The sequence below is a fragment of the Neomonachus schauinslandi genome, chromosome 7, assembly GCF_002201575.2.
Source record: "Neomonachus schauinslandi chromosome 7, ASM220157v2, whole genome shotgun sequence".
Lineage (NCBI taxonomy): Eukaryota > Metazoa > Chordata > Mammalia > Carnivora > Phocidae > Neomonachus > Neomonachus schauinslandi.
The window spans coordinates 143,882,475-143,907,886 of record NC_058409.1 but is presented as its reverse complement, the minus strand read 5'-3'; the positions used below and the strand labels follow the sequence as shown (position 1 = coordinate 143,907,886).

The window sequence follows — 25,412 nt, the reverse complement described above, 5'->3', positions numbered from 1 at the left end:
GAAACTTTGTGCTCCTTGATCAGAACTCCCCGTTTCCATCTCCCCCAGTCCCTGGAGGGCTCCTTGATTACACCACCATTCCCCTCTTTGAGTCTATGAATTTCATTATTTTAGATACCTCATGTATGTGTCATCATGCAGTGCTTGTCTTTCTGTGTCTGCCCAAGTTCACGTAGCATGACGTCCTCAAGATTCGTCTGAGTTTCGCACACCGTGCAATCTCCTTGTAAACGCTGAATAGTATTCGATCGTTTGTACACACCACATTTTCTTTATCCACTCATCTGTCAATGGACATTTAGACTGTTACCACACCTGGCTCCTGTGAATAGCGCGGCATTGAACACGGGAGCGCAGATATCTCTTCAAGATCCTGATTTCAGTTCTTTTGGATGCGGAGAGATTGGAGCCCTGGCAGGTCATTGGTGGGATGCAAAATGGTGCAGCTGCTATGGAAAACAGTATCAAAGTTCCTCAAAAAGGTAAAAATGGAACTACCATATGATCCAGCAAGCCCATTTCTGCATGTTTATCCAAAAGAACTGAAATCAAGATCTTGAAGAATGTCAACATTTGGAATTTTAAGAGCAGGTTTTCGAGGAAAAAGATAATAGCTTTCAAAGAGGGCCCTTTACTTGTCTGAACTCAACTTCTTATTGAAATTTAAATAAAGGCTTAGAGATTTATTCGAAGACAAGAACATAATTATTTCACAGATGACACTTGGGAGATCTCTTTGTAGTATTTCAATTTCAACATGGTGGAGCGAGAAAAGATTCTCGTCTTTTATATCTTCTTCATACTTGAACTTGAAATCAACTCTTCTTCTATAAACTGCTATAAGTCCTCAGGAAATTCAAGTTCTTATCATTTCCACAGACATGTCTTTTGCTGTGTAAATAACATTTCAGTAGCATATGGCCATTTCCAGTAAGCTTGAACTTGGTGAAGCAGCTTGAGTCCAGGAGTAACAAACAGAAACAAGGGTGAGAAGGAAAGCGCCAAAACCCCACAGACATCACCACCTTTGATACTCACCATTGCCCTGTGGGGGGAAGGGACTGTTGTCCCCTTCTTGGAAGAGAAGACTGATTCAGAAATGCCACCTGACTCGTCATCCATATAGATATTGGCAAGCGGATAATCAACTTCATGACTTCCAAATCATGTTACCTATGCTTAACGGCTATTACCTTATAGAAGACCTCCATAAACAATGAACCTACTTTGTGCCTCAAGATTTATAAACTGTAGCAAGAATCTGATGATCAGTATGTTCCTTTAAGTAGCTATCATTTTAAAATAAACTTAGGGATTTAACTGATGGGATACATTTTCTCAGCAATCCAACAAAGCCAAGCCCCTCCTTCATCATCCTGTTTCTGTTGTTCAGTTGGCACTAGTACCTTCAAAGAGACAGGAACTGCAGTAAGAGGGAAAAGCCACAGAAGAAGAAAAATAAATGTTGTGTTTCTATCATAAAAGAGCAGACTGCTCGAGCACCTGGGTGGCTCGGTTAAGCATCTGTCTTTGGCTCGGGTCATGATCTCAGGGTCTTGGGATGGAGCTCCACGTTGGGCTCTCTGCTCAGCAGGGAATCTGCTTCTCCTTCTTATTCTCCCTCTTGTGTTCTCTCTCTCTCTCAAATAAATAAATAAAATCTTAAAAAAAAAAACAACCGACTGCTCCATTGTACCACAGTGATTGATACCTTCTTGGAAGTACATGGTCAAGAAGAAAAAACAAACAACCCCCCCCCCCAAAAAAAAACCTAAAATACCTAAGAACTGACATTAGGCTCATTGGAAACATGCATGACATTTTTCTGGATTTGAAAACTGATGTTATATTTGTTTCATAAAACACAGTTCTGTAAATTTGGACACAAAGCAATAAACACATTAATACTTTAGGAAGACATTCAGTTTTTACCTTTATAATCTGATGTATCTCACACACACACACACACATACACACACACACAGATTCCAGTGACTACATAGGAGATTTGCTATACTTTCCTTCACACAACTCTTTCTTTCATTAAACTGTTTATAAATATAACTCTTGAAGTCAATTTGTAATAAGAAAATGAATGACCTGAAATGTTTTCTGAGTTCTTTGTACTGAAAAGTTTTAGAAACTAAAGTGCAGGATCCACTCAGGTCATCAATCCCTGCAGATTCCCAGCCGATGAGACAAAGCCTGATACGTGAGTGGGGAGCCCCATCTCTGACACTGAGCCACCAGAAGCAGGAAATGATGTATTTCAGCAAAGAATAAAGCTACCCCCTTTGAACTGTTTTCCTAGAGCAACTGAGTGTTCACGGGCTTACCTTGCACCTTTTAATAAGTTTCAGCCTCTGAAATATCAATAAATACATCATTCTAAACTGGCACTAAGATTCTTCATGGCCAAAATTTAGTTCAGGCCAACCTGGAAAGAAGTGCTTCTAGAACCAATAAGAGCTTCTATTAAAGCTACCACGATATTTGCCAGTGTGAAGGGGAAGGAATCTAATTGCAAATCCCAGGAACAGAAATCTCCTTGGTTTGGGCATATCTCACAAAAATGCCCATACCCTCTTCCTCTCTCTGAATTTTCCAAGGCTATCTGGAGTGTGTGGTTGTGCATGTCGCAAAACCAAGCTTTACTGCAGCACAAAAACATCGCTCAGCCTCATGGACCAAGATTATGAAAATGATACAAAGAACGACTGGAAAGGTGAGGGAGGAAGGATGCCAAGCCAGACCTTCCCATGCGGAACATCTCTCCCAGCACACGCCCACCCACCGCGTGCACTCCGCGGCACCAGCCGGGGTAGCTGAACCAGGTGGAAGCCCAGCGCCCTTCGGCACTCAGTCATTCTTACAGCGGGCGCAGGAAGAGCCACAACGGGCCTTTGGAAAGGTGCTTGCACAAGTGGAATTTTATTTAAGGATTTAGTGTCAAAAGAAATATGACCTGCTAAGGCAGAAGAAAAACAAAACTATACGTTGTCTTTGATTCCCTCTGAATTGGCCCCAGTGTGCTCTGACTACAGCTCCATAGTCTCTCAACCCTCAGAGTGTTTCAGGTTCGTTCCGCATTCTATACCTTAGCGTGGTTCAGTGTGGAGACCTTATACGTCACTTTCCCAAATCAAATATAGTGACCACAGGTAAGCAGATTGAAGCTTTTGTCATAGCTCACAAATCAGAACTGAAAAACTCCAGGGGCAATTTATCCCAGAACTGAATATTTAATTCAAGAAGCCTCCAAGCTATTATGAACTTCCAGTATTTCCTCCAAATAGTCTCATTAACTAGAGAAACTTACATGATTTACAGTACATAGTGCATGCAGAGTATCTTGTGCCTGGGGATGTCATGTTTACAGAGCATTTCATGTTTGTAGAGCATCTAGTGCCTGTTGAAAATCTAATGTTTGCAGACTATCTGCTTGTGTGAGAGCATGTCGTATCTGTAGAGCATCTACTGTGTACAGAGCATCCAGTGTCTAGACAGGTCATGTTTACAGAGCATGCAGTGTTTGCAGAACACCTAGTGGTGTTTGTAGAACATCTAACGTTTGCGGTGTATCAAGCGTGTGCAGAGCACCCAGTATCTAGACATGTCACACTTACAGAGCATGTGGTGTTTGCAGAACACTTAATGCTTGCAGTGTATCAGGTGTGTGCAGAACACCCAGTGTGTGCTGGCTCGGGACACCCAGCTCTAGGTCATGGGCTGGGAACACCGAAGTTCATACTCACCACATTACAGCCCGCGCAGTCAGGTCCATTCTCGCAGGTCCTGCGGCGAGCTTGAATACCACCCCCACACTGGGCCGTGCACCGTTCCCAAGGACCCCAGCCTGTCCAGAACATGTGCGGGGGACACAGCAAATGCTCGTTGCAGTATCTGTGATGGGAAAACCAAGAGGAAAAGGAAACTGTTCAGGACAACATGAAGCCACAGACCTTTCCACGGTCCGTCCCTACACCGATGTTGAACACATGGGCATGCTCCACGTGGAGGGGCTCTGTGTGTGCAGAGTGGTGGCATGGTAAAGGGGGCAGATGTGGTGCTGGCCATGCTGTGAGGGCACAGACAATGAGATGCATGGGACACAATGAAGAAAATGCTAAACTCACAATGCAGGATGGAGCTTCCTGTGCAGCCAATTAGAGGAGAAACAAACAAAACAAAACCCTTCAAATAGACACCCAAAAATGAGAACACATAGAGAATATCTAGGTAGGGCATTTATCTTCTAAACACAAACACTGAAAGATAAAGTAGGTTGTGGACACAAAGTCAGCAAAAGTGTATTTGGAATTCATTTCTCATTCTTGAATCAAGTAAGGCTCCATGATCCTATTAATATAAATTAAAGAAAAGTTAAAGCCTGATTTTAGCAGGAGGACTCACGCCATACACTCCTTAGGTTATTGTATTTTTAAATTTATTTGTAGACTCTCAAAATGATGTCAAAGAACCTTAATTTAAAAGACCACCAGTTATTCCAGAAAAGTTGAATAACTATTTACAAACACTGGTCCTATTTATATACTCTGGACTTCTAAATATACATTCACATTGTCAATTACTAGCCAACTTTACAAGGCTTTCTTTAGCCTTAAATGAGTCAAATTTCTCCTCAGCCTTTAATACTACAAGTGAAATGAAGCCAAATGAGAGAAACAAATGAACAAACAAACAAACAAAAAACAAGAAGGAAACAGCCTGGCATTCTATAGGTTACAGCCTCTAAAGAGGAAGAGATTGCTCTACCCATAAGCAAACGTAGTGAGACATATCTGGCCATTTAAAGGACTATTTAAATTCAGTTCTCCATCTTCTAAACAGAAATTTAGCTGCTAGAGGACAGTAGCATGCAAGACTTTTTCTGACATCTCTCTACCCACCCCATCTGGATTCAGACAGGAGGCAGAGACTCTTATCTGCGAGGCTAAGTCAGTCACTTGTAATGTCATGGTTATTAATAAACGCTAAATCCTGCAGGGCATTACACAAAGGACATTACAAAGCGCGTTTCCATACAACAGGTGTTTACAACCTAAGATGAATACAGGGAAATGGGCACAAGCCCAGAACAGAAGATACTATCTTAATGAGTAGAAAGTAAGGACAAATGGTAGCTGGTTTCCAGAAACCAGGACAAGTCATTTGGAGAGTGCGGTTTCCAGACGGCAAATGCGGGTAAGATTCGAGTGTTTTTCCACCAAACCAGGAAAACTCTGTGGAGAATCTGAAGACCTCAGAGGCAAGTACAGACAAAAGGTCAGAGCCAGGCCAAGCCAAGGGGAGTCCACAGGATGAGGCAAAGCGAGCAATGGCCGCCATTGTGGAAAAGAACAGAATATAGAAATGGGAAGAGTGAAGTTAGAAAGGTGACCTGGGAGAAGAGAACAGAAGAAGGTGACGGGAAGTAGCATCACCTACTTTTATGAGGAGGAAGAACTTGAAACATACTTAAAAGGAATCAAGAAAGTCCCACAGAGCTCGAGAGACAAAATAGCACCGTCCGAGTTCCAGAGTGAAGACCAGTCTCCAGGGATTTCTGCCTCATCCCACTGGTGGCCTGGAGCTCCCTGGGATTTCAGGAGCTCTCCATGCGTTAAGTGTGGGGTCCAGTCTCCAAAAACCCCACCAGCAGGAAGAGCAGAGGGGGCAAATGCCAACCAGGAGAGAATGGATTGCAACAATGTAAGGGAGAGGTGTTCCAAGCTGGACAAACATGATGGTGGTGGAAAGAGGAAAAGGGACGCACTTGGACTTGGTAGAGTGGGGCAAAGGTGCGGCAACTGTGTGAGTGCAGGGAAAAACAAAGAGACGAACAGTAGAGTCACATGTCAGCCTCCCACTTGTGGGAACGTGGGAGACACGTTCTGGGTAGAGAGAGCTGCTATGTCATGGCAGAGAAGCCTCCAAAGGCAAGAACCACTAAGGCACATGGTTGAGTTTCTCTAAACGGGTCACCTAGAAGACTAGTCAATGGAACCGAAAAATCCTCTCTCTTTCATCTTCTCAATTTTTAAGAAAGAGAAGCATTAGGTTTCCTTCTTCCAGAGTCATACCCAGCCTCCCAGGGCTCTGACTCTCAGAGTTCAGGGCCATGGACACGCTTACGTGGAGGGGAGAAAGGGAAGGAATTTTCTAATTAAGAGAGTGGGATCTCTACATAGGAGAGCCAAAACAAAATTGAGGAGACAACAGATGAAAAGAATTTGGCCTCAGGAAGCATGTGCAAACACGAAGAATTGCAAGAAGGAAAACATCCTTGACTACCCACGATTATTAACATATGCGTCGGTGCACAGAGTGTCCCAAGAGGAAGGTGCCATTCAACAACACATTTGGGAGAAAAGAAAACTCAGAACATCAGATCTGGCAGCATTTGATTCAAAATATCCACAGGTACCTTCTCTCACTGTGGATAAACTGAGAAGTAGAAGGCCACCTCCCGTTTCCAGGCCGATGCACCGACATTTAAAAGGTATAAACTACCAGGACTCCTTACCCTCATTTTAGCTTTCAGAAACAAAAACAAGCAATAAAAGAATAGAGAGGGCAAAGGAAAATCTTGCTAAATATGCTTATAAAACACTTGGCTTTTAGGGCGCCTGGGTGGCTCAGTTGGTTAAGCGACTGCCTTCGGCTCAGGTCATGATCCCGGAGTCCTGGGATCGAGTCCCACATCGGGCTCCCGGCTCAGCGGGGAGCCTGCTTCTCCCTCTGACCCTATCCCCTCTCATGCTGTTTCTCTCTCTCTCTCTCTCTCTCTCTCAAATAAATAAATTAAAAAAAAAAAAAAACCCCACTTGGCTTTTAATAAAAAGCACAGCAAGGGAGTTACCATTTTCCCATAGCAAAACACATCACAGCGCACAAATACTTCCTCCTATTTGCCCATGGCAGGCCACCTCTGAAAACACTCAGCATGTTAGTATAGCTGAATCTACTGCAGGAGAGCCTGAAAACTGCGTGGAGCACAGCACTTGCGATCAGTGTCAATAAATGATATATTTGGCTGCATTTTAAAGTTGTCCACCATTTGCCTTCCATTTTTCTCTTTCTCTTGTTAAAGCAGTCCTGGGAAAACAGCTACGCCAAGATGTGTGACTATGTCACCCTCTGCGAGGCAGGTCAGGAGGGAAGTAGAAATTGCTAGGCTAGCCAGCTCTGCCCCTTCATGTCTGGGTTTTCACTCACAAATCCACCCAGGAGAGTCTGGTCAGAGGCAAAGCCCTTACAAGCCTCAAACCCTGAATTCCCCAGTTTCACGGAAGCAGTGTCCCTCCCACCCCCTTGCGCCACCACCCCAACCAACAGGTGCTCCTGACAGATGTGCCTCTTGTTAAACTACTCAACCGAGTCTCCAGCATCTTTCCCGGTCACAGACAACAACGGGGATCAGCAGTTAGTTACCTTGGCAACTCTGCCTGTTCAAGGATTTTTATTAATTTATGAATAAAATATCTACACAATGGGCCAGCCAGTGGTTCTTCATTTCTCTAGTCCTCTACACACAGCTAGCTTTTGCCACGTAACAGCTGAACATTGCTGATGGTTTAGTGGCTCTCCTGGATCTCTAGTATCTTAAAGCACTGAAAGTCACAGATGTATTTCGTGATGCATTAAAAATTAAGATTTTAATTTTGCCCATGACTGCTCATTCTCATTTTGCATTTAAAAGTAAATTAATAAACCACCAATATTTCTCCATAAATTATCAATTTTTCCACAAACCTCGTCTCTGAAAAGAACTACCTTTCATAACCCCATGTGGACTAGATTCTCGACATTGTATCACTTCTGGTCATATCTCTTCATGCCATGAGCTGCGTTCTGCTCTGGTTTGGTCCCTGCTAGTTTCTCACTGCAGCCCCTGCCCACCTGAACCAGCCAGGACCCTGTCAGAGCCATTTTCTCCTGGCTTGGCTCAAATGACTGTCCCTTTCCTGGTCCATACTGGAATAATCAAATCTCTGTGGTACCGGAGAAACTATACATACACTGAGTTCCTCCTACTATTAACTTCTACCCCAGGAGAGAGCTAAGAGAACCCATGACGGGAGAGGAATGACTTGTAAAGGAGAAACACTTTGGCTTGCTAAGCAAACACACCCCAGGGAGACAGAGAAAAATATAATGAAAAATCATATGATAAAAAAATAATCAAATAATAAAAAACTTATAATAAGCCCCCATTGGTTCCTGGGACTCTTAACTTTGATAATGGAGTGGGGGCAGACTCTAATGTGGTCCCCATGTTCCTACCTCCTGGAAGTCATCACACCTTGCGTGATCCCCTCCCACTCAGTGCGTGTGGTGGGGGGGGTCGGGGGTGGGAGGACATTTGACTTGCTCCTAACCAACAGAATATGACAAAAATGACAGGATATCACTTCCATGATTAAACCTACATAAGACTGCAATACCCTTTTTCTTTTCAAGAAAACTCTCCCCCAACCCCGCGCCACGGCTTTGAGGAATGAATGGCCCAGGTGGCGAGGGGCTGAGGGAGCTCAGTCTGACAGCATCTGAGGAACTGAACGCTGCCGACAACCACGGGATTTGGGAAGCACACCTTCTGCAGTCAGGCCTCAGATGAGACCACAGCCATGGTCTACGGCATGCCGCAGCCTCGTGAGATCTTGAAGCAAAGGACCCAGGTCTACTGTGTCCAGGCTACAAACCCACAGAAACGTTGAGCCAATACACATGAAATGTTTCAGGCCCCAAGTCAGTGGTAACATTGTTATGTAATGACTCCTGAAACAGATTTTGGTGCCCTAACATGCAGTGCTACTGGAGAAAATGCCTAAAAATGTGAACGTGGCTTTGGGACCAGGGAATGGGCAGATGCAAGGAGAATTTTGAGGATCATGGCCGAGAGACTTTGAGGATGCTGCCAGTGAGGCTTTAGAAGGAAATAGGATAAGAACTAAAACTCAGCAACAAAACCAACCCAATTAGCAAATGGGCAAAGGACGCGAACAGACTTTCCAAGAGTAGACAAATGGCCAATAAGCACAGAAGATGCTCAACATCAGTAGTCCTTCAGGAAATGCAAATCAAAGCCACAATGAGATAATTGCTTTATACCTACTAGGCTGGCAAGGAAGGAAGGAAGGAAGGAAGGAAGAAGGGAGGGAGGGAGGGAGGGAGGAAAGAGAGAACGAACAAGTGTTGGCAAGGGTGCGGAGACACTGGAAGGCTCACACGCGGCTGGGAGGAATGCACAGTGGTGAAGGCACTGCAGAGAATGGTGTGGCAGCTCCTCAAAAAACAAAACACAGAATGACCATATGACCCAGCAAGTCCACTTCTAGGTTTATACACAAAAGAACTGAAACAGGGACTTGAACAGACACTCATATGCTAGTGTTCACTGCAGCATTATTCACAATAGCCCAAAGGTGGAAATGACCCACCTGTCAACCAATGGGGAAAGAGGTAAATACAATACGAGATAACCATACGGTTGAGGATTATTCAGCCTGAAAAGAGGAATGGAGCTCTGACACATGGTCCAGCCTGGATGAACCTTGGAGACATTATGCTACAAGAAATCAGCCAGACACAAGGGTGCAAATAGCATATGATTCTATTTATATGAAATAGCTCAACGAGGCAAATTCATAGAGAAAGAACATAGATTAGAGGTTACCAGGGGCTGGGACGAGGGGAAAATGGGGAGTCACTGCTTACTGTTTACAGGATTGGGGTGATGACAAAGTGTTGGCAACAGATAGGGTTATAGTTATACAATACTGTAAATGTAATTAATGCCACTGAGCCGAACACTTAAAAATGGCTAAATGGCAAATTTGAGGTTAAATATATTTTACCGCCCCCAAAATTCGAAAGAAAAGAGGAGCCCAGGATTGGAAACTAGGGGTAGGAAGAGCCTTGTGACATGAGGCAGAAAGCTTCCAGGCTGTCGCTGCGGTTCTATGGAAAGCGGAACACGTCAGTGTGAAGTGAGTTACGTGGCCAAGGACACTTCCAGGCAAAGTGCTGCCCAGTGTCTTCTTGCTGCTTATGGTAAAATGTATGAAGAAAGAAAAAATATTGCAGGAAGGAATAACAAACAGGAGGGAGCAGGATGGACTATGGAAATTCTGAGTCTCTCCTGATGGCAAATATGCTACAATTAATAAATAGCTTCTGAGCATTGTCAGAGTTGGCAGAGAGTAAAAAACCGAAGGTATGAGGGCACAACCTTTTGTTAAAACCTCAGAAAGACCAAAGATCAGAGTAGTTTCAGTTACACAAAGGGTGCTCGCAGGAGGTCAGGAGCAAGGGTGTGCCTCCCAGATGGTCTCCGTCACAAGCCAGCCACAGGGTGTGGTCCCTCAGCTCTCAGGAGGATTCCCGGCTGGAGAAGGGCTATCTCAAAAAAGATCTGTGGGTGTGGAGTTGTTTACTAGAGTAAACCTCCAGGAAATCCACAGAAGACCCATAAAGTTTATTTCAGCCAAAATACCAGCTTGCACTGAAATGTACGGAAAAAGTACAAATGGAATGAGGCTGCTAGAATCCAGACTTCTACTGGCAGGAAACAGGTTGGTACAACTACCCAGCCGCAAGCACATGCTAACTTCCATGAAAAAGAAAAGATGATTCAGGAAGCAGAAATGAGAGCCCAGAAGGCAGAGCCAAGAACCATGCAGAATTATGCACAGGCCTTGAAACTTAATCGAGCAACTCCCAACACTTGTCTGGCTAGATTTCAGAATTTCTGTGGAGCAGTGATTCCTCTATACTTTCCACCCCCCCTCCCCCATTTGAACAGAAATGTCTGTAGCTGTTACCCTTTGCCTCGCCCACCGTCATATACTGGGTGTATTGGTGGTGGATACCTTGACTCTGATTTTAGAGGCTGACCGACTGAGAGGAACAACACCCAGAAAGCCTCATTCATATCTGAGCCTGATTTAAACAATAAAATTCTGGAATCTGGGGAGATGATTTAATGGTATGAAACTTCTGGGGACCTTGGGAATAGGTGAAATACATTTTGCATAGGGAAGGGACACGAATGACCGAGGGACATATAATTGTGGCAGATACTCCAAGGTGACCCCAATGATCCTTGCCTCCCGGTATTCATGCCCTGCGTAATGTCCCCCTCTTGAGTGTAGGCAGGGTCTGTGACCTCTAACCAACAGAGCATGGCAAGGTGATGGCATATAACTTTGCAACTGTACTATACAAAAGCATACTGCCCATCCTGGGAGGAGACTTTCTTCCTTGCTAGATTTAAGGAAGAAAGTGACCGTGTTGGGAAAGCTCATTTGTCAAGAAACGGAAGTCCTCAATTTGACGGTCCATAGGGACTAAATGCTGACAACCACAACCACATGATCTCACAAGCAGGTCTTTCCCCAGTCAATGCCCAGATGAGACCACAGCTCTGGCTGAGCAGAGAACCAAGGGAAGTCATAGTGAAACTCCTCATCCACTAAGACGGTGAAATAATAAATGCATGTTGTTTTACGCCATGAAGTTTCTGAGCTATGGTTACAGAGGAAGAGAACACGAATACAGATAATGACACTTGCATTTTGATAGTATTTACAAAGAGGTCCATTGTTTCATCCTTGTTAGTGGCCTCTTTGGGAATCAGTGCTTCTACCAGGTTCTTGGTACTCAAGAACCTCATTTGCCAGTAAATTTTAGAACAGAAGAACAGTGTCCACATCCGCTAAAGTGCATGTAAAAGATAAGTTAGATTTTCTTTATCCGGTCCTTCAGAAAAAACGATGTGATACTTCTGAGATTTTTGCTGCCATAAAACTCCCATTGAATTACTCCACATCCTGGGCATTTGGATCCAAATGAAGTCACTAACTATCATCCTGGCCTTAACTTAGGTACTTTATTGGGGTAATCAATTTATTCACTCGAGGCCACTCGGGAGCTCTTTGGGGTTGATGGTGTTTAGAGCAAAAGGGTGCAATGGCATTACTGTGTACCTGTCTAGTCATCATTCTTCTGTGCCTCCCCATGGAGGCCAGAATCTCCTCGAATCTTGAGTTTAGTTCTCAAACATCTAAGGGATGGTGTTCCCTTATATTACGCAGGTGGAGACAGCTCCCACATAACAGAACAAAGAAATCTCAGAACTGTTTGCTGGTGAAGACCAAGAAACAGATATTATGTACTGGTTTTTTCTAGATTTCATTAACCTTTTGATATCCTGGATAACCCACTAGAAAGGCTGTTCAATGGGGAAGCTTCAATTGTATAAAAATCTTACAGAGTCCCTATTCTTACCATCCACGCATTTGTTATATACATTCAAAGATTCCTCTATTAACAAAATATGTATCTTGTCCAAATGAGAATGTTTTTTTTTCTGTAAAAAGGGAACATTTTAAGTGTAATTCCCCCAAACACGCTAGCCATCCTGATTTTTCCCTGAAAAGGTAGTAGCTTTACAAACAATCCCAAGCGCATACAGAATGTACGTATCTGCTGGCTGCAGTGCTAAATACCATCTTCCTTCCCGTGCGCTCAGCTTAAGAAAGGTGCTAACAGGCGTTAGATTTGCAGAGGTGCTGGGTCTGTAGGGCAGCATCACACTGATGAAGGTGACTTTCCCCAAATGGGCTGTATTATGTGACAATGCACAGAATTTTAAAACCTACAAACAATTTTAAATCTTACAAAGTTTAGAAATAGCAGGGAGACAATTTGCCCATAATCGGCCTTCCCATTTCTCAGCTGGTATTGGATTTAAAATGATAGACTTCCACAAGACTGTCTCGGGGACTACTTCAAAAATGACCAACCTTGCTTTGTAAAAATCATTTTTCATTTTCCTCTGAGACAAAAGGAATGAAATCTTAATTGGCAATTTAGGAACACAGGGAAGAAAGAAAGGAATGATTCTCCCAGGTTGTTTTGAGGTCGTAATAAATGCCTAGCAGGGAATTATCTGTAGAGTAAACCTGTTGGTTTTGTCCATATAAATATTGATCACATAGCAAATAACTGCATACGGTATTTTTATAAGAGGCTCTCACTGAACCCATATGACCAGACACAATCCTTACTACATTTTAACTAAAAGGCACAGAAAGACATTTTGTTTCACATGGACTGATACATTTCTATTAGTATAGCAGAATAAAAATCCTGAGTGATGTGAAATTCACCTGCTTGGATTTTCTCCCAACAATCATAAACTAGAATGTACTTTACATATGCAAGAGCGAGCCAACTATCACCAGCTGTGGATTTTATGATGCCAAAGCCAAATGTCCGATTCTATGAAAAGCAACAAACTGTTCAACTCGAGACTGGACAGAACCAACCCCCCACCCCCACCCCAGGAGCTGAAAGCTTACAGTGCAAGTGGAACACGATGCCCCTTTGGGTTCTACTGCAGCTTCCCTGAGGGTAGGAGTTGATAGAGGAGTGTGTGGTTATAAATACACCCAGACTCTGTGTTCTCACCTTGCTCCAGCTGCTTGATTTAATTCTGATGGAAAACTCTACTTCATCCGACTACTACCATCGGGGATGCAGGGCCGCCTTAGGTCCTACTTGGAACTGCAGCTTTTGAGACCCGGTCTAGTTGAATTCTAACTAGAACAAATTTTCTCCAGCTGACTCCCTTTCCGAGTCCCCAGGGAGCCCAGCACAGAGGTGCCCACTGTCCCTGCATCTCTGCTCCCCTGGGAACTGCTCAGCTAGCCAACATTTCGGGCACTGCTGTGGCTGGTGCAGAGATGTTGTTAACACGTGGCTTTGACCAAAATTAAAGGATGTCAGGAAAAGAACAGGACGATTTGGCTCAACAGAAAAGGATGCCACAGATAAGCTAAGCGACATCCCAAACTAAACCCGCAGAGACCCCGGGCCGCGCTGGAATGGCAGGAAGCGTGAGGATGGAGGTGCCGGGGGCAGAGCGGCGCCTACCTTTCCTCGCGGTTCTGTCCCACGCACACCCGGCCCCCGTGCCGGGGAGTGGGGTTGCTGCAGGACCGCTGGCGCACCTGGAAGCCGATCCCACAGGTGGTGCTGCAGGGAGACCATGAGGTCCAGGGGGTCCAGCCTCCGTTCCTGGGGAGAGAAAGCAGCGGGGTCACTAAATCACACTGGCTCAAAGTCCATCCCCTGTGTGCACCCACCTCTGATGACCTTCATGTGTCCCACGTGTGGACTGCTGGACTGTGGGCTGGGAAGGGAAAGGGAACCAGAACCATCGGACAGGACTGGACGTGCTGTGTCACGGGACTCTAGGTTTCGGTGAGATCCTGCTCCTGGCTATCTGATTTTAGAGTCCAGATTGGACCTTGGAGAGTAGCGCTTAAAGTGCACTAAAAATAAGATATAATAATTTGCTCTCTATCCAGGTATCAACAATAATTTGAATATATAATTTCTATAATAATTTCAGTAATTTGTATAATAATTGAATGTGTAATTTCTATAATAATTTCAGGAAATTCCTCTGAGAAAATTCTATATTAGAAACTATTAAAAAATTTGGTTATGAAAATGTTAAACTAATGAAAAATAAGTTTATTTCGTTGAAAAGCAATTAGAGATAAATCCCTGAGCCTCTAGAGTTTATGATTTGACTTGTACTATATCATTTAGAATCTATAAAAAGTGCACATCTGAACAAAATAGCATCTAAAACTACCTATAATGCTCACTTTTAAAATCTATTAATATCAACAAAAATCAGTAATTCTCTTGATAGGTTTCATATTCATAAAGAGCATCATAATGTCCAAAGCTTTAAAACAAGCTTTATTAAAAACGAAGGAAGGGTACTTTAAATTCAGATTCTTGGCTATTTTCTTACAGTTTGACAAAGATATAGAATATAAACAAGCAGGCGCCTGGGTGGCTCAGTTAGTTAAGCGACTGCCTTCGGCTCAGGTCATGGTCCCGGAGTCCTGGGATCGAGTCCCACATCGGGCTCCCGGCTCAGCGGGGAGCCTGCTTCTCCCTCTGACCCTCTCCCCTCTCATGCTGTTTCTCTCTCTCTCAAATAAATAAATAAATAAATAAATAAATAAATCTTAAAAAAAAAAAGAATATAAACAAGCAGTACAAACTGCACATAACTGTATTTATGTTATTAATAAATATAATATGATAGGCATATAAAACATAAAAAACACTTGTATAAAAGTGGTTTATAAAATGAACCACCACTGACAGCTAGAGGAATTTTTTTTTGTTGTTTAATACTGTACTTTTCCCTTGAAATGCCTGTATTCAGAATGTTTATAATTTAAATATCTTCCTTAGTAGTTAGTCCCTGCTATTAAAAAACAAACTGTAAGCATTTTTAAAAATTTTAACTGTCAAAATATCTGTTAAATCCAGAATCCAAACTCCTATGTGAGCAGTCTACTGCAGCTGGGGTATGTTTATATTTCACAGATCACATATGCATTTCTATAGTATGTTAGTCTCATAGGATTTTCATTTCCACTGGGAAAAATCAACTGACATTAATTCTTATTTTTACTTTATACATTCCCTTAATAATATGCAGGTCCCAACTGTGCCACTGAAGCTCAAGGTATAAATAATAATTTGAATATACAATTTCTTTTTTTTTTTTAAAGATTTTATTTATTTATTTGACAGAGAAAGATACAGCGAGAGAGGGAACACAAATGGGGAGTGGGAGAGGGAGAAGCAGACTCCCTGCCGAGCAGGGAGCCCGATGCGGGACTCGATCCCGGGACTCCAGGATCATGACCTGAGCCGAAGGCAGTCTGCTTAACCAACTGAGCCACCCAGGCGCCCTGAATATATAATTTCTAGAATAATTTCAAGTGAAAATTCCTCCGAGAAAATTCTTAGTATATTTCATATTTCTCTATTTTCTGAAACTTCTTCATGATATAAATAAATATATAGTGATACTTTAATGTATTATCATAAAGCTGCTTTATGATAATTTAACCAAGTAATCACAAAATAAGACAAATCCTCCCAAGCTGCTCATAAAGGTAATTAGCTAGTATCTTATACCCTGTTACCTACACAATTTAAAAAACTACCCAAGTAATTCACTGAATTTTCTAAAAAATAGCCATTTCAACATAAATAAAATGACCTTTTACTTTCAAAGTTTCTTTCTATGTTGGCAAAATGGCTAGATAGTGCAGGAAACTCTGCTTCCAAAATTGTGTAATTTTTAAATTTGTTTAATTCTTAATTTCCTAAACCGTTTAATAAACATGACATCTTGTGATACAGTCTATTTACAATATAGGGAACCTGTTGTAGACAGAGACGTGGGTAAATGGAAGTATGTATAAATAACAGAAATATAGTAAGTGAAGAACTACATGAGTGCAATTGTCTATGTGTGTGTCTAATGTATGGACCCGGGTTTGCAGTCTTATAAATGTTGCTTAGAACCAGACATTGTAGCCATTAAGTAGCACCAAGTAAGCATGTATCAGCATACACATCATTTCGAGGATTCAGTCAGTCCACAACAACCCACTATGCATTTAAAGCATCACTAAAATGGGTTCACTTATTCAATGATTAATCTTAAAATAACCACTAATTATATTGCAGGTCGGCTCAGAGGATGACATTTCAACTAGAACCAAAGCCAAAGATGTATCAATAAACAAGTTGCAGTCATGCACTTGACTGTCCTTTTTTCCATAAACAGTTATCAAAGAGGATATTCCTCACTGATCACAACCTTCAAACAGTAACAGTTCTATAACTTTATTATAAAGTTTCTCCCATGCCTGGATGGCAACCATCTTAGTTTTATAGAAAGAATGCGGTGCATAATGCAATGTTGATGTGCCTGTTTTCTGTAATCACACAAATAATCTAATCTGTGTAGCCCTGCTGTGCTCCTTTCAACCTTGTGAAATGATCTGGGCTGGCCTGAGGAGAAGGTGAGCAGAGGACAGAGCGGGTCCTTGCACCCTGCGGTTCCGCATCAACCCGCCTCTCCTCTTGGGTAGGAAGCGCCCTTGCCCTCTGGGCTCGTTTAGAGTGCCATCGCCTGGTCTGATCTGCAGTGTTAGGGATGTCACAGAAGACCTGCCCAGAGGCTTCTGCATTCTATATAGGCTCATTGAAACAAGGTAATACTTTTAAAAAATACTGTAAATTAACAGGCAAGTGAGGAGAGCGCTTGAAGACTGATTTGAGAAGCTTTCCTGATGCTTGTTTCAAGAGAGAAGATGCTGTGTCGTGCAGGGGAGAAGGAGCACCTGAGTGTAGTAAAACAATCAAGCTACAACAGAAGAAGCAGCAGAGGAAACAGGAAATCAACTCAGTGAATCACTGTTGGAACCGTTCTCCTGGTTACTCAGCACCAGGATGTTAACTGAGCTGGGGTGTTCTAGGCTCAGATAGACTACAGAGCAGAGCGGAGCTTTGTTAAGGACTGGGCTGCTTCTACCCCCTAGCTGTCAAAGCACAGAGTACTGGATGCCACGCCCCACAGCGGGATGGAGGCACTCATTTCTCCAGCCCCTCATGGCTAGCTAGGACTGGCAGCTGAGAGAATCGAACCACCGTCGAGGGCTGTCCCACGTACAGGGCTCCCTGTACCCGCTCTGTCCTCCCTTCCCATTAGACTAGTTATATCTCTCTCTCTCTCTTCCCTCTCCCCAAGGCTCCATCCCTCCTTTCTTACGAATTAAAATTCAGAAGTGACATGATGTCATGCAGATGCACAGTCAAATGTTCATTTTAATTAGAACATAAAACCAGATTTTTCCGATCGATACTAAGTCTGACTTGGCCCTGTTTAGAAAGTATGGCTTAGCTAATTACTTTATATTGTGGATTTCATTTCATACACTGAATGACTTCAATCTGGGGCTCCAGGATATTGAGAAAACATATTTAAATGATGTGATGTGATAAAAGCACTTAATCAAAAATATTTTTGTGAGGCGCCTGAGAGTCTCAGTCGGTTGGGCGTCTGACTCCTGATTTTGGCTCAGGTCATGATCTCAGGGTCTAAGGGGCTCGGCACTCAGCGGAGAGTCTGCTTTCCTCCCTCTCCCTCTATCCCTCCCCCCCCGCCACACACAAACAAATAAATAAATCCTAAAAAAATTCAAAGATACATTTGCAAAATGTATTGAATTAGCAATATTTGGAATTTCCCAACACTTTCTGAGCGTATTGGGTTAGACAAGGTGCCTATAAATAACAAATAACAGGTTTAATTTGGAATCCTCTGATCAGCCTTCTTAAAGGCTTTCTGATGTGCTCTGCACAAACTGAGGAAGTATCTGTCAGTACTGAATGAGCAAAAAAGTCGGCTTGCAGGTTAGGTGGGTTGCGATTTTTTTTGCTTCCAACAAAATTAAACGCCAACATAAGCAGGTTATCAACTGATATGGGGCAATAAAAACAATCTTTGGCATTAGATTACCATGCTTTTGGCAGATGACTTCAAAAGAATTCAGAGAAGTGAGGGAAAATGCTGTAATCTTACATTTCCATCAACTTACGAGAGTCATACCTGTCGGTACTTGTAACTAGAAAAATAAAAACCTAAGAATGGAATTGATGCTAAGCTCTCCCTGAATCGGGCAAGAGGTTGCATTCATGCCTGAATAGGAAAAGTAGTTGGGAATTAAAAACAATTGCCTGAAGGAATGGGTTTCTAATAAAACCTCACTTTTTAGTGTTAAAATATTATCAAAATGTGTAATATTTATGATTTTTAGATTCACTGTATGCTAATTTTCAAAATACATATTTAAAATGCAAAGCCTAGGGGTGCCTGGATGGCTCAGTCGGTTAAGCATCTGCCTTCGGCTCAGGTCATGATCCCAGAGTCCTGGGATCTAGCCCCGCATCTGGCTCCCTGCTCAGTGGGGAGTCTGCTTCTCCCTCTGCCTCTGTTGGTCCCCCGCTTCTGCTCTCTCTCTCTCTCTAACAAATAAATAAAATCTTTAAAAATATAAAAATAAAAAAATAAAATGTAAAGCCTATGGTTATCAGAAATAAAAATTTTGTTTTCAAATGCCATTCATATAATTTGTTTTAGTGGTAGCTGTACAGAAGTATGATATAGTGACCAATATAAGACTTTCAAACAGAGAAATATAATATATTAGGATCAGATTCTATGAGGGAAAGAGAATAGAAATAGGAAATTAAAGAAGGAAACACACACATTTTCTAAATGTTAAAGTGGAGCCTGCTTGTTGATTTTTTAAATGGGCAGGTAGCTATGAAATCACTAAGGCACTGAGATTCCATTACACATTTAAATAGTGATGTAACAAAAATTACATCTTTGTAACTATTAAAACTTCTGATGAAAAAAAATTAGATGCCAATCTACAAGCGTTTGGGGGGTATTTAGGTTAGCAATATTCTTTTACGGGGCAGATGAACAAGTTGCTGTGAGGACCATGGCCCAAGGACACCTGAACTGCCCAAGTACAAACACGGTGAATGTGCCTTGTATACGCATGGACATGTGCGCTCTAGCTGCTCCCCCAGATCTGTCCTTTACAGATTTGGGAATTCTGACTCAACGGGTAGCTTCTGAGACTACCAAAACTACACTACCTTGCTGCTCACACTGAGAGGAGGCCAAGTGCATGTCGCTTCCCGAATCTGCACGAGGGGGCGCTTATTAGTACATGGGCCGTAGGAATCATTTTCCTTTGATGCATGAAGTGGCGTCAGGATTGGGTGAGCTGATATACTACGCATGCATCTTTGTGCAGGCGTCAGGTGCAAGCCTGAGGCCTCTCTTTCATGAAGTGTCTGCCTTGATAGCAGAGGCTCCCTTTGCCCGGTCTGACTAAAAGTTTGGCTAACGTGCCGCCAGAAGCATCGCATCTGCTTTCTTTTTTTTTTTTTTTAAAGATTTTATTTATTTATTTGACAGAGCGAGAATGAGAGAGAGTACATGAGAGGGGGGAGGGTCAGAGAGAGAAGCAGGCTCCTCGCCGAGCAGGGAGCCTGATGCGGGACTCGATCCCGGGACTCCAGGATCATGACCTGAGCCGAAGGCAGTCGCTTAACCAACTGAGCCACCCAGGCGCCCCCGCATCTGCTTTCTGCAAACCTCCACGTGCGTCCATGTCAGCACGCCTCAGGGACAGGGAGCTGGGACTCCATCATTTGCACCAACTGGCTGTGTCAGTTTTCTAGGTGTGGCCAAATCTGATTTCAGACCTGCTTTCGTTCTCAGGAACCACCTAATGGCGAGGACAGGGTGGAGGGTCGACAGCACTCATATGATTCTAGACACTGGGGTCACTGATGCTGGCAAAGGAAAAGGCAATTGCGAAGAGCCAGGTCTAATCCCTGTGGTCAGTTCACAAAAAATGTATGCGTTCTACCAGTAGGGACGATTAGCCTGGATGCTCCAGAAGAGGATTTTGATTGACATGGACGTTTCCCTCAAACCAGCCCAGTAACATCGTGCCCATTAAAAATATGTTTCCTAGGGGCGCCTGGGTGGCTCAGTCGGTTAAGCGGCTGCCTTCGGTTCGGGTTGTGATCCCGGGGTCCTGGGATCGAGCCCCACGTCGGGCTCCCTGCTCGGTGGGGAGCCTGCTTCTCCCTCTCCCTCTGCCTGCTTCTCTGCCTGCTTGTGCTCTCTATCTCTCTGTCAAATAAATAAATAAATAAAATCTAAAAAAAATAAAAATATGTTTCCTAATCTAGCAATGAACATATTGCACAGGTTTAGATTTATAATTTAAAATCTCCTTCCGTAGATCACATAATTTTATGTGATAAGTGTCCCTGTCTTTTGCCACCTCTCTCTTGAAAAGGGAAGGTGCCCTAAGAAGGATTTCCCACCCCTCCCCAGTCTGCCCGCACACAGAGGGTGCCCCGGTGTGGGGGAGGGGACGCACCTGGAACAGTTGGCGATCTCCACGCGGGGGCCCTCGCACTGCCAGCCGCCACACTGGGGGGCCGGGCTGTCGCAGGAGCGGGTGCGACACAGGCAGGAGCCCACGGCGCTGCCGTCCGTGTGCGTGCAGGGTGTCCACGGAGACCATGCGCCGAAGTGCCCGTCCACGGTGAGATTCCTCGTCTGGGAAGAGGATACAAGTTGAGGAGTCAGCAAAGGTTAAGGCTGTAAACAGGAAAACTGAAAGGTCTCTCACGGCACCATCAGTCCACATTTAGAATATTTTGATGTGACCATTAAAGAGGAGACAGTGCTGGAGGAGGGGGGAGAAGGGGGAGGGGCGAGAAGAATGCCAATGGCTTAGCAATCAGGTCACTGCAGAATTGTCCACTAATGTGAGAAACCCAAAGAACAAGCAGAACCGGAGTGAAAAATCACAGATGTGCAACCCTGCTGCATTTTTACGTCCCTTAAAAAAAAAAAAAGAAAGCTCAAACAGTTCCATTTCAGACCTGGCCTAGCTCAAATGTCACTGCAAAAACGGACAACATTAAATTTCTAGCCCTATTAAAGCAACCTGGGCGCCTGGGTGGCTCAGTCGGTTAAGCGATTGCCTTCGGCTCGGGTCATGATCCTGGAGTCCCGGGATCGAGTCCCGCATTGGGCTCCCTGCTCAGCGGGGAGTCTGCTTCTCCCTCTGACCCTCCCCCTCTCATGCTCTCTGTCTCCCATTCTCTCTCTCAGATAAAAAAAAAAAAAAAGCAACCGGAACTGGACTAGTTGGTAGGCACATCCTGGGCGGAGCCATACTATGACCACCGGCAAGCGCCTGCAAGTCGGCAAGGGCTGGGCATGAAAGTGACCCACTGATCCCGCGCGCTGGTGCAAGGCCCAAAGGACCGAGTTCCGAGCCCGGTGAGGTGGCAGCAGAGGGGCTGGCTGGCCAGCAAGCACGGGGGGGCCAGGATCGGGATCTAGGAAGGCACTTTGAAAGCCCCATCATCCTCACAAGAGAGGACTCCATGGACAAAGCGATTTGTCCTTTGGAGGCTTCAAACTGTATCTACACTTCATCATTTCAGAAAAATGCCAACACCCTGTGAAAACACAGGTGAGCTTTACGTTTGTCCCATCATTTCTCCAAATATAGTAGGAAAGAGTCCCCACGAAACACGTTCGCGGGCTCTGATGTGGCTGGTGGGTCATCTCCAGCCTCCACAGTACGGAGCTCTCCTTCCTCCATTCTTGTCGATACTCTAACCATTTATATCCATGAAGATGGATGAAAATCCAGAATTCCCTGCCACGCCTGGCTCCGTAAAAAGCAAAGAGGAGGGAACGGAGCTGGATTGGAGGGGACTCACTGGACCCGACCCAGAGTAGGAGTGAACACACAAAGGCAGATTTTTCCCAAGAAGAAAATATCCCCAATTCCAAGGTCTCTGTAAGCCCCGTCCAGCCAGGATAAAAATGCAGCTCCTATTGTGACCTTAAGTTTCTGCAGGGCCTTCAGTGCTTTCTTGGAGAACCGAGCCACGTGTAACAGAGTCAAGCGAATTCCTCCCATGAAAGTGTCCTGCAAGCAGCAAAGACCTTGTCCCTTGGGGGTTCCCACATCTATCCTCCACCCGCTCTCGTCTCTGGCCCAAAGGGCTCTTGTGCAGGGAAGGCTCAGCCGTTGCCTTCACTGTGACTGAACACGGAACTCAAGCCAACAAAGCCCCACATGCCTTTAAATCCAAACCTGTATCTTAGGCCTTTTGGGGACAGAGAACAGGTCAGGTAATGGCGGCTGAGTGAGGGGCAGCGCCCAGGGAAGGGCGGCCTGACAGGGCTGTCACGGGGACAGGAAGCCCCCGCCAGAGCTGCAGCCTAAGCTGGAGGAGGGCAAGAAGAAAGACCCCAGTCTCTCTGCTCCCCGCGCATGCCTCCTGTGGTCTGAACCCAAGACAACAGGGAAGGCTGGCTGGGGGGCAAGCCAAGTGGGGCACGTGAGGCCCATGGGGCAGAGAGTGGATGGGGAGGGGATGAAGACCGCCCAGCTCAGAGCACTAGCAGGAGAGGCTCTGTGAGACATCTGGTCCCCCCGCCTCTCTTCTGTGTGAAGATGTGAGGGGTAAGGTAGGGAGGGGGCGCTACTGTGATTTTGGAAGGTTTACGAATCCCCACAATATTAACCAGAAACTTTAAAAAGGGCAGAATGGCAACAGGTCAGAGGATTGGGGCAAAGAAGATTCTCTCAAACCCCCTTGGCATCTGTTCTTTCCTCTAACATAGGAAGGAAATGCGCATGGAGACTCTTAGGATCTCTTTAGCTACAGGAGGTTTTGAGGAAATCTGAAACCCCTGACAGGACAGACTGTGGAGAAACTGAAGATTGGTGAGGCCAGGAGAAATACACCACGATGATGACAAATGAATGAGATGGAAACAGAAATCATCCAGATTGTTGAAAGAGGACAGTTTATGAGAGAAACATATTTAGACTGCACGGTCATGGGTCAAACTCAGCCGAGTGAACTTCGCGCAAGCTAAATTTATCAGTGGGGTGGTTAGAAAAGAACTCAATACAGGACAGAGACAAGGAGAAACACCAAGAGCGCGAGAGAAGAAGCAGGCAGGTAGACAGAGAGACAGACATGGGGGTGGGGGAGAGAAACCGGAGGAAGCGGGTCGAAAGGTACAAACTTCCAGTCCTAAGATAAATAAGTCTTGGGGCTTTCATGGACAACACGATGGCTAGAGTTCATTTACATTGCTGGATGGGACCTCTGAAAGTTGCTAAGTGAGGAGATCCTTTTTTTCACAAAGAAAAGAAAAACCTTCTGGGGGGGTATCTACATGAGATGATGGGGGTTACCTGAACTTACTGTGGTGATCATTTCACAGTTTAGGCAAGTGATGTCACGATGCTGTACGCCTTCACCCATGTGGTGCTGACATGATATCTCAGTAAAACGCACAGGGAAAGAAAGAACCCACTGCACTAGACATCCTCCCCCTGCAACCTTTGGGCACTGGTGTAAGATAACAGTCTCTAGGCAAAGAGATGCTATGCATGTTCTCTGTCCAAATGTCTGGATGAGTAAAAGATGAGCTAATAAGACAGAGAAAAAGAGGAAGAACCTGAAATAAGTGACGATAAATAAAAGAATATTGTGGAATGAGGTAGAAAAACATAGAACAGGGGGTGCCTGGGTGGCTCAGTTGGTTAAGCGTCTACCTTCCGCTCAGGTCATGATCCCAGAATCCCAGGATCGAGCCCTGCATTGGGCTCCCTGCTCAGTGGGGAGTCTGCTTCTCCCTCTGACCCTCCCACTCTCTCTCTCTCTCTCTCAAATAAATAAATAAAATCTTAAAAAAAAAGAAAAGCATAGAACAGTTATTGCAATAAAAACACTGGAAGGAAAAGGAACTGTGCTGGGCACTTGTCAGTACGAGTATTTCATGATTGCAATTTGCAGGGTAAGAGCGGGGGCTTTCTCTTTTGGCCAGGGGCAGGGTAACTGCAGACTTTGAGGGGCAGTATTTTCCACCCAGGACCATTGCAGTCGGTTCCATTAACTTTCAGAGCAAGAAGAACTTGCAACATGCAGAAAAGGACATGGGCAGTCAAACTCTCATCGCATTTAATTACACCCTCCTTTTGACGCTGAATATATTAGTTTGAGAATCTGCCTAGGGAACAGATCTGTGAGTAATGGGGTAGGTTTCTATTATTCCCCTTTCCCACATGAGTAAGTATTTTTATATTTTGTTAGTGTTCCTTAGAAATCAGAAATAAAGCTATCTACAATATACTCACAGATAGGTAGTTTAGTGTATGCCAGGCACTGCGATGAGGGATTTCGATGTCTTAACTCTGCAATGTTCACAATGTTCGTGGTACCTACATCCCATTTCACAGATAGGCAAATTGAGGTTCAGATGAGGCTCAATTTACTCAGAGTCTCACTGGTTGTGAAAGACCCAAGAATCAGTCTAAACAAGCTAATCCAGAGCCTGTGATCTCAGCCACTTCATTCCATAATGTGATTCACAGATTCTTCCCTGATGAGAGTCTCATGGAAACCAGCACCATACAATTTTATCCCTAATTGTTATAATAGCAACGTTCCCTTCACCTAGGAAATAATGGATTCCCAAGTGCTAGCTAAGGAAGATTCAATTCTTATTAACAAGCATAATCTATAATCCTACATTTGATTCATTCATGTTCAATTCATTAATTCCCAAATAACCAAGGATGTAGATGTATTCGATAGGTACAGAGATCCCTGGAGTATATCTGGAAGTTCTTCTGTACTCCAACTATTATCCTCATAGTTAAATCAAAGTATTCTATCTTCTGCTGGGATGTTTTTTCAGAAGTCAAAAGATCATTTATTTTCAAAGTTCATGACCTTTTGGTCAGTGATTGTAACACAACAGCATATTGGATGTGCTCCTTGGAAAGGACTGTCTCATATTACAGTATCAGTGTAATATCCCTAAATCTCTCTCCATGAGCGAACTGCACAAGGGAAAGCTAGCATCTTTG

General features: G+C 44.1%; 1 protein-coding gene across 1 annotated transcript in view; it reads right to left on the bottom strand.

Annotated features, from left to right (window-relative positions):
- The window catches only part of SEMA5A (semaphorin 5A), a 297,610-nt gene that overhangs the window by 54,101 nt on the left and 218,097 nt on the right, over nt 1–25,412 (bottom strand). The window contains 3 exon segments of the mRNA XM_021702499.1: nt 3,756–3,903; nt 13,942–14,085; nt 20,874–21,055. Of these exon segments, the coding sequence (XP_021558174.1) occupies nt 3,756–3,903; nt 13,942–14,085; nt 20,874–21,055 (474 nt within the window).